The 15,034-nt window shown below is 50.2% G+C and overlaps 1 protein-coding gene across 7 annotated transcripts; it reads left to right on the top strand.

The window, feature by feature from the left end:
- The first annotated feature begins 3,501 nt into the window (after positions 1–3,501).
- On the top strand, positions 3,502–13,964 carry LOC122386152 (HIV Tat-specific factor 1-like). Of its 7 annotated transcripts, XM_043375072.1 has the most exons (9): positions 6,545–6,716; positions 8,791–9,741; positions 10,431–10,599; positions 11,041–11,246; positions 11,548–11,723; positions 12,137–12,323; positions 12,796–12,932; positions 13,328–13,394; positions 13,425–13,964. In XM_043375072.1, the coding sequence occupies exons 1-9, from the start codon at positions 6,639–6,641 to the stop codon at positions 13,692–13,694; spliced, it is 2,241 nt and encodes a 746-aa protein (XP_043231007.1). In that variant the 5' UTR covers positions 6,545–6,638; the 3' UTR covers positions 13,695–13,964. The 7 variants fall into 7 exon arrangements, with proteins under 7 accessions (XP_043231004.1, XP_043231007.1, XP_043231000.1 ...); XM_043375069.1 differs by lacking the exon at positions 6,545–6,716 and adding an exon at positions 3,502–3,542 and having other exon boundaries at positions 8,632–9,741; positions 13,328–13,964; XM_043375065.1 differs by having other exon boundaries at positions 13,328–13,964.
- Positions 13,965–15,034: the final 1,070 nt, after the last annotated feature.

Raw genomic sequence — 15,034 nt, 5'->3', positions numbered from 1 at the left:
GCGGTCAGTCTCCCAATTGTCCGTGTCGATCATAACCTTAGCTCGAGTGAGACGGTGACCGACGCAGCGCAGTGAAGGGCCCCAAGACAACGGCGGAGCTTCATCGGTGGTTAGATATGAGGTGAGTTCGTAGTCAGAAGCGTCGTTCAAAGTTAAATGCTAATGTCTTCAAAGCCTTCCACGCCTAAAAAATATGACATTCGGCACCTGATCGAAGTCTGTCGCTGTCTGCTCCGGTACAAGGTCTGACGTGTCCGTCCGCTCCGGAGTCCGGCACAAAGTCTGACGTCTGACCGTGCACCGCCGCCAGGTGCCCTGTCCGCCTTCTGGTCCCCGCGCTGGCGGTGCTGATCACCAGCCCGACCCCGGCACCGGCGGCGCGCCGCTCGGCCGTCACGGACCTGCTGCTATCTGCCGGAGACCTGAGCGCCATCGGCGACCTGAGCACCATTGGCGACCTAACGGCGCCCAGCCGACTGGGCAGCTGGAGCGGCGGGGCGTCGGCGCCCGACGCCGGCCTCCAGGCCAGTCTCGGCGACCTGAACAAGGTCGCCACCTCGGACCCGGCCGGGCAGAGGAAGGCGGGAGGGCTGACACGATCTGGCGACCTCGCCAGGCTACAGGACCTGCTGAAGCTCGGCGACATGACGCACATTGGCGATTTGTTCAAAGTTTCTGACGGGCCTCAGGCTGAGGAGGCATCAAGAGAAAGTGTTCGATCCAGCAGCACCTACAAAATGGAGTCCGATGGTCAAAGCAAAGTCAGTAACTCGGCAAACGTTAGTGCCCTGACTGAGGAGGACCAGCCATCCCGGGCCCCTGTGCTGGCCGAGGTCAGTGACTTGACGGCCGAGGTCAGTGACCTGCCCTCGGGTCGCACGGTGGGCCGCTCGGGCCGCCGGCTGCCGGCGGGGCTGATCAAGCCGAGCAACCCGTACGAGACGTGGAGCTCGTACCACGGCCGGGTGGAGGCGGACAGGAGCCGGCGGCTGGCCAGGCACCGGCGCGCCGCCGACTCGCCGCACTCGCGCCACAAACGCTTCCTCAGCTTCCCGACAGGGTCGATTCTCTACATCGAGCCGAACGTCTACCTGCCCGTCTACCGGTCCCGTCAGCTGTGTGAGTACTGAGTAGCCGTCTACTGCCTAACTAATCTGAGTAACCGTATAGGCTAGGTGTCTACTACCCGTCCACCGGTCCCGCCAGCTGTAGCCTGTATCAGTATACCGGTCCCGCCAACTGTGTGAGTAACCGTCTACCTGCCCGTCTACCGGTCCCGTCAGATGTGTGAGTAGGTATGATCTCGCCAGCTGTGTAAGTGACCGTCTACTGCCCGTCTACCGGTGTCGCCAGCTATGTGAGTACTGCAGGCTGCAGCGGCCAGCGAGCCTAACCCGGTGACCGGTCCTGATAGACTAATAGAGCCTAACTCCCGTTACTGTATTGAACTATGCTGCTGCCATTGTCCCATGTGTGGCTGTCAACTGTCATGTGCTGCTGTCAACCGTCATGCGCCGATGCCATTTGTCAACCGTGCGACGGTCTGAATGACCGTTGGCTGTCGTGTGGCGTTTCAGTTCAGTACATTTACGCCCAGTACACGATGGGCTGGATCATCCCCCGCTCGCTGGTGGTCGGCAGAAGCGCCGTCGACCTGGCCCGCCTCTATGAATCGGCCGAGGGCACCATGTCCAGGTGACGCACCAATCACCGGCCGCCCCTGTTACTGCTCCAACATGGCCGCAGCCTACAGCAGCACGGCCGCCGCCATGTTGGGCCAGTCCGCAGCGGGCCGCTCGAGCATGCAAGGCATCCAAAGTTGGGCTAGGAGTTGCACCCACGGGCTTTGCTGTGCTTTTTCGGTGCTGTCGGCAGAATAAGCCTTGCATGCTGGCCTGCCAGAGCGGTAGCGGGGGTGGCCGGTGGAGGTGGTGCGTCACGGCAGAGCGAACGACCCCCCCCCCACTCCAATATGGCTGAAAGGGTCTCAGGTTGACTTCCACCTCTGTCGCGCTCGTCTTTCCGAATGAGTGTCCAGACGGTAGCTGCGAGTACCTCTGATCTGAGTGCTCGGACGGTAGCTACCAGTGCCTCAAAGTGCTCGGACATGTCGGCAGCCTACTTCCTGGAGCTGCCGGTCAAGCTGCGCTGGAAGCTGCCCTCCAACACCAACACCTCCATCAACCTCGGCCTGGCGCGCGACAGGGGAGGCGTCTTCGAGGTGGCCCGCCGCGCTCTGGATAAGTAGGCAGTGAAACCGCGGATCGGCGGTGGTCTGCGCGTGGGTTGGTGCACAGAGCGTGTTGGCAGCGTGCTGTCCAAGTAGCACCGAGCGAAGGTTCTAGCGAGTCGATCGATGATTTTTTTTGCGCTCGAGCTCTACTGAGTGGGTAACAATCTTGCATGACTGCATGACTGCATCTGCATGACTGCATCTGCATGACTGCATGACAATTGACATTGACTGAGACCTATAAACGTCAACGCTAATCTGAACTACGTCAACGTAGATCAGTGTTATTACTTATTGCTGCAGTACAGTGCTGCCGTATGCCGTTCAGTACGGCCCGGCCGACGCTCGGCAGCCGCTGACTGGAGGACCTCTTCCGCTCCAGGTTCGGTATGGACGGCAGGGCGTGCCTGCTGCGAGCCATCTGCGAGGTAGCGGCCTACCCAATGGAGCACGAGGGTCTGTTCGGCGAGATCATGAACATCGTACTCAGGTGAAGCAGCAGACGGTGACGTCTAGGGGCTACCGGTGCCCCTTTCAGTCGCATAGCCGCATAGGCATACACCAGAAGTCACAGCGCGACAATTTGAAAATTATCTTTAAAATGAATGAATGCACGCCCTGCTGCCACGAGACGTTCGAATTTTCATGCCCTGCTGTTCTCCAACATCCGACCAGGTCACTGACCTCTGACATCTGACCCCAACAGTGCCTCCCGTGGGCCCGATGACGACTCGCGACTGGACCCTTACCTGAGGGCCGAGTACGAGGGCCGCGCACAGGGCGACTGCCACGCCACCTACGCCGCCTGCCCGGTGTCCGTGTTCAACCTGATCTGAGATGGCGCTACTGCTGCCTATCTCTAATCCATGGTATTGCTGCTGTGGTGCGGAGTTCCGGAGCTCGTTTGCGATAGATCACAATGAGTCGATCCTGTTGGCTGTTTTTGTTTTTCTGCGCTGTTTTGTGTTTTGCAACACTTGTTAAATGTCATTTTTCACTGAGAATGCGATAAAGTGGATAAAAATACATTTTATACTACGGGAGACTCGTTTCATTTATTATGGTAGGCAGTAGCTGAAGATGTTGAAGTGGTTGAGAAGAAGAGAGGCTCACAGAAGTAGAGACTAGAGAGGAGGGAGAGAGGAACAGACAGGTGGACACTGAACGAGCAAACAAACAATGGGGAGGGAACTGAGAGCTTGACGATGACGTCACAACCATGGCATACCTAACGAAGTCTTACAAATTGAATTCGGTCAACCTTGAAAGCGTGGAGTTTATTGAGACAAAAACGGCGCAAACTTGAAACGTTTGTTTTGTTAAGGCCGGGCTCCACTACGCGTTTTTTCCGTGCGTTTTATCCGAGACATCGGTTTTTGCGTGAAATCGTTCCCGAAAAAAAGTTCGCATCATTGCTCAACATTGGGCAAGCTACACTGGGAACGATGTCACGCAAAACACGACAACCTGCAAATTCCGTACCGATTTTAAGGAAATCTCGGTAAAACGCATGACGATGTCACGCAAACTCGGAAATCTCGTACCTATAAAAAGTTCAATTATTTGAACTTTTCATCGTTTTTTGCGTGATCTCGGCCGGGAGACATGACTTGCGCGCTGCGGCAAACAATGAGAATGTACTTTTGTGTTTGTTTTTGACGTTGTTAAATATGTTTTTAATTCTTGTGTTGAAGCTAGGAAATTTTTGTAGAGGTTTTTTAGTGTAAAGAGGATGAGTGAATGTAAGGAATGATAAACATAGCAACCCTACATGTTTCATTTTGCGATTAAAGCAGTGTCAATGGCATATTTACGTCTGGACAACGAGTTGCGGGGAAAAGTGCTGATTTTGTTGCAGTTTTAGGAGCCGGTGATTAGGCTGGATTTTTGGGTTACTTTTTCGTTCCGATTCATGTATTTCATAGTGTTTGGCTTTTGAATATTTTAGTTCTTTCAGATAAATATTACTTGCCTTACAACTTTTGTAAAAACGTTTCATTTTTTTTATAAGCCGACCGTCAGAGTCCTAAAAATACATCAGCCCTACAATCATTGTAAACAAACAAATGGAGCAATACTTGGATCTGTTCCAAGGCGCTTTTTAAGTTTATCTGGCGGTTTCCGTACTCTTGTACGTCGTTTTGTTGGATGTTTTGAATCCCTTAAGATTGACTTATATCATATTTAAGAAGCATGTGACTGAAAACAATTCGAAGTATCCAGGAGGCTGATAGAGGTCCTGACTCCTGAGCAATATCAATATCAAGTTGAACTTGAAGTTATGAAATTTTGGTTGATAAACGCAAGTTGATCGGGCTCATATATCAGCAAGAAAAAGTAAAATTAAAAGAGCTTATTGGCCGAAAACAAGCTATAATATTGCAGATCTTTGAGCAATAGGTACTGAAGAGCGCGCTGAGCAGGATCATGCCAGAAAATGTTGACTGATGAGCGCATATTGATGTATTGGTATGAATATTGAATGATAACTTACAACAGCAAGATACATTAGTGCTAACTATCAAGTTAAAAATCTAGAATGAATGGACTTTGGCAGCTTTACTATGCTTAGATGCTATGCAGATTGTAATGTGCATCACCAGCATCAGGTACTCAGTGTCTGGCAAATGAAACATGCAATTATTCCATTGCTACTGGAGGAGAAAGCTTGGATCACTAAATCCACTTTATGTTGATTTTGATGTTAATCATTACTGTATTTCTTGAAAAAAGGATTGTTATAAAATTGTCAATGTGACAATCCATGCAACGATGTAATCATATAATGTGTTCATAGTCATTCGTGATAGTGATTGTTGGTCCAATATACAATGGCAAAGCTCTCAGTCTCAGCGTTTCTTCCTGTGGATGGCCAGCAGTGACTCAGAGCTTAGAAGTATTAGTTTTCTTCACAAGGCTGGGATAAAAAGTAGCTGAGGGTAATCTTCCACCAAGGAACTCTACTTTGACATGTTATGAGATGTAGGCACAAGTAGGTAGGTGCTTAGTTCCTCAATAGTCAGCAGTTGTGTAGGTTTAGTCGGGTTAGCTTAGGTTAGGTTATGTTAGTTTTTTAATTTGCCAAGTGTCCATAAAAATGTGACCTGAGCAATGAGCATACCTGAATAACCTGACAGCTGACCTAACTTCAATCATCACACATATTTGCAGACTACCCAAGACCTGCATAGCAGTAGCACCCAGTTATAGGTAGGTACTCACCCTAACTCAATCTTACCTGCTAACCTTCTACTTGCCAATAATTAGCTCACCTTGCCAAGCTGCATCCAGGGAAACAGTCAACTGAGGAACTGGCTCATTGGGTGGCTGGTGTGAGTCTGTGCATTTAAAGTGTTTCTTCTCTGAAGCTGCTCTGCACTGCTGTATGTCATGTTAGATGTTCAGAAAATGTGGGAAATGATTACTAAGCTACTTTAGTGCCTTGTTAATGCTCGAGACATGAACAAGTACAGATCCTGCACTTGCAGGGTACAGCTATGAGTTAGGTGCTAGGTGAGTATGTTATGTGAATGTGATTATGTTCTGTTCCCTGTTTGACCATAGTAAGTATACAAACAAACACAGGGTCACAGTTATATTCAATCTCCACATAAACATACAACAAAAACGGCCATATGTCCTCACTCCGAACACACCACAAAGAACTTAAGCCTTTACAGGCACAAAAATGCTTTGATTTAAAGGGCAGGTATACAATATATCCTCTGTCCTTCGGGATCTTGCTGCCAAGTTGAGGTACGATGACTGAACTTCAGGATTGATCAACCTTTTCTTCTTAGCCACTGCTTATATACGAGATAGACCAAATGCTTGTTTGTAAACTGCCTTGAAAATTTAATGATCCACCTTCAATTCTGACATGAAGGCACAAATAAAATAGTTCCCTCTCCTTTTGGAATACACAAAGCAAAATATTTAATAACTTCTAGTGGATGGACAAGAGCAATTAGCATTGCTTCCCTCAAGTTAACTTCTGGCACTGATAAATTTATGTTTTAGGGCCTCAGCCTTGGATAAATTACACTGACGCTTATTCGCTTCATATTTTGTAACAAACGCGCTAAAACTGCAATATAACAGCACTATATGCTTCTTGACAAAATGCAAAAGTAGTAAAAATTCAGCCCTAGTGGCATTCATTCTTGGTGGAAACGTAATGACAAAATATTTTGTAGTAACTATTAAATTCCGGCCGAAAACAGTGCACAGTTTAAGAAAGAATCATTCCAATGACGGTCCATTCTTGCGGTCCTGAAATCGCCACTATTTCCGGCCTCTCCAACGCAACTCGTTGTCCAGACGTAAATATGCGTGTCAATGCAGGGGAAAATGTTTTTAATTCAAATAGAAATTGGCGGAGTGGTGATAGATGAGTGGTCGGTAGATGTGCACAGTTCTGAGTGCACACGCGTTTTATGTAAAAGTGGATTATTTCGGCACAAATAGGCACCCAACTTTCATGGTAAGTGATGCAGCAATTTCAGCTCAAAATTGCTTGTGTCGAGTTTCGGCGTATGAGGGTCTCACGGGCGTCCAGCTATGTAGTGTATGGATGTTTTCCAGTCTGGTGCATTGCGATAGGTAGGCGGAATGTTAAGAATAAAAAATCCCTTGCCCTCTTCTGCCACCAGTGGCTAGCTATGAAACAAGTTATGTATTTAAGCAAGTTTATCATGGGTGCAAGGCTAGCAACATGTGCAAGACACTTCAGCATCAAATTCTGCTCAATTTTGTCATTTGTGCCTTTCAAAAAACAAACAGGTACATCAAAAGGAATGTACACGCACAGGTACATCAAAAGGAATGTACACGCCGAGCACAGAGGCTCCGACGTGAGAAAGTCCAGCCTTGTGCTGTGCTGCCATCCACTTGCTGAACAATGAACATGAACTGGGTGCGGCTGAAGATTGATTGGTGGGTCCATGCTGCTATGCAACAACCTCTGCTTAGTGGGCACCCGGGCTCAAAGCCAACCACTCAACCCTTCAGACAAATTTTATAAAAGTTTGGCTTACTTTTTATTAAATGTACCTACTTGCAAAACACCTTCTTTATAGGCTCAAAATAAACAAAGTGTGATTTTCCGCGTAGTGGAGCTTGGGTTTAATGACAACAATGTCACGTGCTTCAGGATGACAAGCAAAAAACGTTATCACGCAAAAACCGACAAATTGCAAAACCGATTTCACGCAAAAACCGATGTCTCGGATAAAACGCGCGTGAAAAAAACGCGTAGTGGAGCCCGGCCTTTATGATTAGGGTAAATAACGCTGAATAATTAAACATTAAAATGTGAAGGCTTTACTGGAATGTCCAGGTCTTGGTCTAGGTCATTATTTTGATCATGGTAGTGGTTTTTGATGAACCTTTAATTTAATTTAATTCTGAGGTAAACTGAAACATTGAATTGAATCAATCTAATCCAGTGGCATTTTCTGCATCAAAACTGCAGTCTACAGTTCTTTTAATCACAATATCACAGAATTATCATTTTAAAAATGTTATCACACAGTGTGAACCACTTAAGGGACTGACATGCATTGTTTCATGGCGCTGCCGCACAGGTGAATGGGGTTACCGTAGAAATGTCAATCTCGTATGCTGCTTGCAAGTTGCAACACAAGCATCAAACACTGCACCAGTACAGCAGTGCATCACAGTGCACTGCTGACTGCAGCATCAGGCCATTATCTGTAAGAATCTTGGCCAGACTGAGACTGCAAAGCATGACAGCAGGGTTAAAGAGACAGCAGCAGACAGGATGATGAATCTGCACTAAACTGGTTAGAAATTTGCACCAGCATGCACCTCAGCCTAACAACTAACAAAGCCTACATATTTTCAAAATCGGTATCCGCACCAGCCTGTATCTAACATGACTAGAAATTTTCTGAAGAATTCATGAATCTGCTTTTGTGATAGGACTAAATTGCAAATGTTAATTGTTAATTGTATATATGTTAAAATGTTAATAATTCCCTGGCATTGTCTCTCATGCATCACTTTTTAAAAGCAATGCTATTGCTGCACCAGCATGTTTAGCACAATACCACAGGACCCACACCCCTCCATGTAAGTCTGCACACCACCACACACTGATGGAGTGCATCCATACCAGCAAGACCTTGTCAATCCTCATTTTAATCTAATGGATGACAATGTCATCTACCATTTATACCAGGTACCAAAGTCCTTACCCAACTTCCTACTAAATTCTTGAACCCATTGAATTCCTCCAATGTGGACACATGAATGCATGGTACTTGGTAGAATAATAAGAGTATATCCTTTTGAGCTGGGACTCTGGCTGTGTGCCTATGTCTAGTGCATTCAATAGTTTTTATATGAAATGACATGCTACCTCATCATTGTTTCAGGCAGCTGCCCTGACATGTATTTGTATTGTATTGTGAATACCTGAAAAGTGAAAATCATTACCTAGACCTACCCAATACCCATATTCTGCTACAAATCAGTAACTGTTAATGTCAGTGATAGATGAAACCAAACCAGAAATTGTCTCTTCTGATATGAAGGAGAGTGCTGAGGAATCCTCTTCTGGTGGTCCCCTGCCAGCCCAAGGAAATCTGAAAAACAGTGATACTGCTGAGCCATCTCAAATGGACCCTGCCAAAGTGGCATCGCCTCAAAAGGAGGCCACAGAGCCTATGGATGCATCACAAATGCCACAAAACGAAGCATGTGAACAAGTTGCTGCAGATAACACAGCAGGAGAGGAAAAGCCATCATCACAAACCACATCAGAAGTGGAGCCAGTCCCACAGAATGGAGCTGCTGAATCGTCGAGCAAAGCATCCAGCGCTGCTCAGTCTGCGGCCCCGGCGGCGGCCGACCCGGGCGACTGTTACCGCTATGAGGGCGACACCTGCATCTACACGGACCCCTCGTCGAGCGTCGAGTACGTGTACAGCGCGGACAAGGACGGCTGGGTGCGCCGGGACGGAGCCGACGGCGGCCGGCCGCTGGAGACCGCGCCCACTCTGGAGAACTGCTACTACGTGGGCGAGCACTACTGCTTCTGGGACGCGGCCGGCACCGTGTACCGGCTGGAGCCGACCTCCAACAGCTGGCAGCGCTGGGATGACGCGCCCGCCGGCGCCGCCGCCGGCGCCACCGACAGCGCGCCGGCCGCCGGCGACCAGCGCTGCTTCCGCGGCGCCGACGGCGGCTGGTGCTGCCGGGACGACTCGGGCGCGCTCTGCCGCTGGGACGCCGCCGCCGGCCGCTGGGCGCGCGCCGACCCCGCCCCGGGCGGGGGGACCGAGCGGCGGTCCGGGCCCGGCGGCAGGAAGCGGCGGCTGAACCGCGGCTCCTCAGATGACAGCGAGCACGACAGCGACGACGATGACGAGCCAGCGCCCAAACGGCCCCCGGGCCAGGCCGGCCCAGAGCCGAGCGAGCAGGAGGGGCCCAGCGACGGCTCCGGCTACGAGTGGGACCCCGAGAGGGGCGCCTGGTTCCCGAAGGTCAGTGCAGTGGCGAATGTTGTTACGTGTTGCCCACTGAGAGCATCTATCTTTAGCATGAGACTGGCACTATCTCGGCCATTTGCCAATTCATGTCCTCTGATCAACTGAGGTAGTGAATTTATGCCAATTTTCGCGGCTACCAAAATCCGATTGGCAGTCCATTAACCGTAATAAAACGAAGATCATGCATCGTACCGTGTATATGAGCGTTGTTTAACCCATTGGGCCTGTTCCAGCGCCTCCAGTAGAAATTCTTGACTGGAGGCTCTACCAGAGGTTTCACTGGAGGCGCTGGAACGCAATCTGGAGATTTCTGGAGATTGGCGTCACAGATACCAAAAGAATGACGATTGTTCTCTCTTGAAACGCAAAATTTGTTTTCAATTTTAGTAAAAAAGATTAACAAAATTATAGCAATGTAATTTTCTTTACATTCCAATTGTAAAATTCTCAGTCAAAAGTTCTTTGTTTACATTCGTGGTTGTCACATGTGCGCCATAATTGTAAACCAGGGCCTCCAGAGAAATTTGGACCTCCCAACTCTCTGGAGGCTACTGGAGGTTTCTGGAGCTTTGGCGAGAGCTTTCTGGAGCTTTCTGGAGGCGCTGGAACGCCCTCTGGAGGATTCTAGAGCTTTCTGGAGGTTTCTGGAGGCGCTGGAACAGGCCCATTACATCTGTTGGCAGATTGACGAGGAATTTCTCGCGCTTCACCGTCTCAATTACGGTTTCGACTCGGAGGGTCGGGCGGTGGAGACGGCGCCTATCCTGGACACGGGTCCGCCGCCGGCCGAGTCGGCCCCGGAGAAACAGGAGGCCGGCAAACAGCGCAAACTCAATACCAAGAAAAAGCCCGGTGAGCGGCGCAGTCTCGGCGTTCAGTTCATTCCAAATACCAGACTGGTATAGGTGCGGAGGACGTTTGGAACTGGCTTATTAGATGTTGATTTATTGGCAATATTTTACTTTCAAGTTTAGAATAATGCTTTCTGTAGCCGAGCCAAGCTACTCGGCACTGTGTCATACCTTTCATGTCATGAACTACGTTATTGGGTGCCATCAGTCCGAAACTGCAGGACGAGTCAGAAAATCAGGTGACAAGTGCAGCCTCGATGTTTCCGCGACAGATTCCTCTATCCTTCCCCTGGCGCCTGACGCCCCTGGCCCTGCATCTACCATGGGTCAGCCTCTCTCCCTCATTCGGCCCGTGACACCCATGTATGTCCACCGTAACCGACCTTTCTCCCCTCCATCCGGCGGCCGGCACACATTAACGCCGCTGTGTGTCTCGCCGCAGAGTGGTTCCAGCTGGATGACAGTAAGAACACCAAGGTGTATGTGAGCGGCCTGCCCGAGGACGTGACAGAGGACGAGTTCGTCGAGCTAATGTCCAAGTGCGGCCTGGTCATGAAGGACCCGCTCAAGAAGAACGCCTGGAAGATCAAGCTGTACCGGGACGACTACGGCGTGCCCAAGGGAGACGCCATCTGCACCTACATCAAGGTTCGTCAGTGACATGTGTTATATACTGCACTTTAGCAGTTGTACTGCTCCACAACGATACAATTGAGGTTGCAAGGTGGTCGCTATCACAAAGTTTTAAAACTTGCTCTCATAAATGTAGAGGCTTTCGGGTGAGTGAAGAAAATGATCTAAGACATTGCGGAGTTTCTATTTATGTTTTGCATTAATATCATGTTTATCACAGTTGACAATTATGCCTATATTATGTTTGGAAGCAAAATTGGTACATTATGTACAGGTATCTTAAATTTTTGCTGATTTTATGTTTTCTTTTTCCCAGATTGAGTCGGTAGACCTGGCGTTAAGTATTTTAGATGGCTATGAGTTCAAGGGCAAGAAGCTCTCTGTTGAGAAGGCTTCGTTCGACTTGAAGGGCAAATTTGACCCCAGTAAGAAGCCAAAGAAGCGGGCGTTGAAGAAGAAAGATCGAGAGAAGCTGCAAAAGAAACAGGAAAAGTACGTACCAGCTGGTCTCAATGTTTGCGTCCAATTTGGGCTGGTTGCATTGATAAATCGTATTGCCAAGTGCCTAGATACCTAGATATCCAAGAGGCCTTATATCTGCTGTTGATAGGTATCCAACAACGACATTTTCAAATGAAGTCGATACTTTTCAATGCTTTACATTGCGTTCTGATTCTGGCCGATTGAATCTATGGGATAATGAGTCATGAGATAATGTAGTGCCTTCGGTATATAGGGAGAGGGGATTGGGATGTACCATTGAACATATTTGACCCCACATCTGCACACCTGTCTGTCTTATTGAGGCCCAACTGCATTTAAAATAGCTCGTTATCTGGCTATGAGCTAGGACCGTGCGGACCTGAGCCCTCTCCCCTGTCGCTGATCTCGCCTCGTTTCCACAGGCTGTTCGCGTGGCAGCCGGATAAAATCCGCGGCGAGCGCGAGAAACACGAGCGCGTGGTGATTCTGAAGAACCTCTTCTCGCCGGAGGAGTTCAAGGCGCGCCCGGAGGCGCTGCTGGAGTACCAGCAGGACCTGCGCGAGGAGTGCGGCAAGTGCGGGCCCGTCCGCAAGGTGGTCGTCCATGATGTGAGTACACGGGGAGGGGAGCACGGGGAGGACGGCTGGCTCTTATTCACTGTACTCTAAGTCAAGGGGATGATGATGTCGAAATCAGGGCTCATGTGAGTACTCTGCACGTTTTTGTTGAATTTTAATGCTCAGGTATCACGAGGCTTTTGTGCGGATTATTCTGCTAGCGATGGAATTATCCTAGGCGTTGAAATGACGGAACATTGTGTAATCCGTTCTGCCTGGTGCCACGGATGTAATGCGCGGCTTACATGGCCATCGCAACCCAGCCGCATAGCACGGACGTGGGAAGTTTAAATTCATCACTGGATGGCGATACCCCCGGGCCAGTGCGGCATATTTCCCAGAGGAAGGGCCTGTGAACAGCGCCGGCCAGCGCGCTGTCCGAATGTAGAAAAGCGCGACGTAGAGCGCCGCGCTGGGTCCCCCCGTCCCCGCTCACCACTGACTGTTCTCTACCGTCTTCCAGCGTCACCCGGACGGCGTGGCCGAGGTCATATTCCACGAGGCCGCCGACGCCGACACGTGCGTGCAGAAAATGAGCGGCCGGTATTTCGCCGGACGCCGACTCGAGGCGGCCACCTGGGACGGCAAGACCAAGTACCGGTAAGGACCGGGGCAGCTGGGCATGGACGGGACGGGGTGTCGGGACGGCTGGGAGAGGAGAAGACAGGGTGTATTGTGACGGCAGCTCGTATAGGGCCGGGCTCTCTTGTGGCAGTTCTGAATGGAGAACGGGGTTTGAAGGGAAGGAGTGGTGTAAACTGTAAGGTATGGATGGGATAGAGGTAGCGTCCTGTCCGATAGGACATGCTATAGAGTCAACTGTCAACAGCTCTTATCGAGCCCTTCTTGCGTTGATGTCTTTATTCCTTTTCGCGGATGCCTGATCCCCTGTTGATTTATATGGCCTTTCGCAGATGTTCTCTCCCCGGATAGTCCTTGTGGTATGGTATAAGCCAGTGTTGGGCCGACTGTTCATTGGTATCGCCGGGTTACAGGGTAGAGGAGACGGAGGAAGAGAGAGCGGAGCGGCTGGCCAAATGGGAGCAGTTTATCTCCGGGGAGGACAAAACGGACGACTCCAAACCCGCAGAGGACAAAACGGACGACTCCAAACCCGCAGAGGACAAAACGGACGACTCCAAATCCGCAGAGGACAAAACGGACGACTCCAAACCCGCAGAGGACAAAACGGACGACTCCAAACCCGCAGAGGACAAAACGGACGACTCCGAAACAGCCGAGGATAAACCCACCGAGGCGAAACCCGCGGAGGCGAAACCCACCGACGACAGGCCAGCCGAAGACAAACCTAATGAAGACCGGCCCTCCGCTGAGAAGCCCTCTGAGGACACTCCCGCCTAGTGTGTCTCTCGCCGTGGGCTGTTACCGGTGGCTGTCCTACTATGAGGGTCACTAGCCGCCTGCCGTATGCCGGGTCTCTGTCCAGTACTGTGACCGTGCGCCGGGTCTATCCGGCAACAGTCTGCTTCACACGCGACCCTCGGTCAGCATATGATGTTGGTGGCAAGGCCGACGTCGCGCGTTATATGGTGTGATTTCACATGTCATTGTGCCGAAAGTGATATTCACTGGCATTGCAGTTAATATGCAATACACGTGATTGTTTTGTAAGGTGCTATTTTTTGTTCTGTGCCTTGGGCTGCTCACATGGTTTGATATTGCATTTTGCCTTGACCCCGTGACCACCTATTCAATGTATTAGGTGGAGTTCCAAGACGGATAAGCGTAGCGCATAGTGAGCACTCTGCATTCCGTGCCTCGGGTGAAGCCGCTTCTCCCCGGAGCGGGGCACCGGGCACTCGGACGGTCCGCAGTCTCGCACTCAGGTAGAGCAATGGACTTATCTTCGGTGACCCGGTGAGCGAAGTTCGACCCAAGACGTATTTCTGACCAAAGCGAAGCCCGGATCTGTCGAGCCCAACATAACGAGTGGACTTTTTTTGTCGTCACTGGGAACAACCCTTTGTTCTTTGGTTCTGTACGGGTGGGACCGGCACGGTGAAGGGGATAGGGTGGGAGCGTGGGGAAGGGGAGTGGCAGAGGAACTGGACCGGAAGCTATTGTCGGCAGTCAGCGGTACAATAGCCGGAAATTCACAACTCCTACAACTTCGCATCACTATCTTGATCATAGAGTAGAAATGAATGAATAGATAGATCGTGTGCTGGTTGTGTAAGTGCCGTATTTCCTACCGGTTTCGAAATGTTGATAATTTAATCGTCGCGTAGTAAGAAATGAAGAAAGCTTGGTTATTTAAATCCATCATTTTAGGCGATCGCTAGCCCGTAGTGAGCCCAGGGGTGAGACTCGGTGCAGGGGTGCAAAGCTGGATTCCGAGGAGTGAGGGAGGTCCGAGCTCAGATACTCCATTAGATGAGCCGGATGGGCCGTTAACTCAACTCGCATCAATGTCATTGAGACATGAGCCCATGAGCACAACCTGAACTGATGCGCTCGCCACTGCAATGCACTTATATATCACTGTCAAAACAGCGCCCGTTTTTCAGCACCCCACCTTCATTCATAACCGTGTTTCACACCGTCTCGCCCATTCATTTCTCCCGCACGTTTTTCATCCCCGCCAACATTTCTCCCGTCCAACTTTGCGCCGGCTCAGGCGGGCTCAGGTGTACTCGCCGGGGCCGCGCGGTGCTGCCACCTGCCGTAAGTTATGGGAAACT

This window comes from Amphibalanus amphitrite, unplaced genomic scaffold (genome assembly GCF_019059575.1).
Source record: "Amphibalanus amphitrite isolate SeventyFive unplaced genomic scaffold, NRLGWU_Aamphi_draft 000241F_arrow, whole genome shotgun sequence".
Lineage (NCBI taxonomy): Eukaryota > Metazoa > Arthropoda > Thecostraca > Balanomorpha > Balanidae > Amphibalanus > Amphibalanus amphitrite.
Note: the sequence above shows the minus strand (reverse complement) of the source record. Positions and strands in the feature narration are given on the sequence as shown.

Excerpts from the sequence above, each read along its gene's own strand:
- LOC122386152 (XM_043375065.1), top strand. The coding sequence starts at position 6,639 with ATGTGCACAGTTCTGAGTGCACACGCGTTTTATGTAAAAGTGGATTAT. Across the intron at positions 9,742-10,430 it reads GGGGCGCCTGGTTCCCGAAG|ATTGACGAGGAATTTCTCGC; the intron begins GTCAGTGCAGTG and ends ATCTGTTGGCAG. Across the intron at positions 10,600-11,040 it reads CAATACCAAGAAAAAGCCCG|AGTGGTTCCAGCTGGATGAC; the intron begins GTGAGCGGCGCA and ends GTCTCGCCGCAG.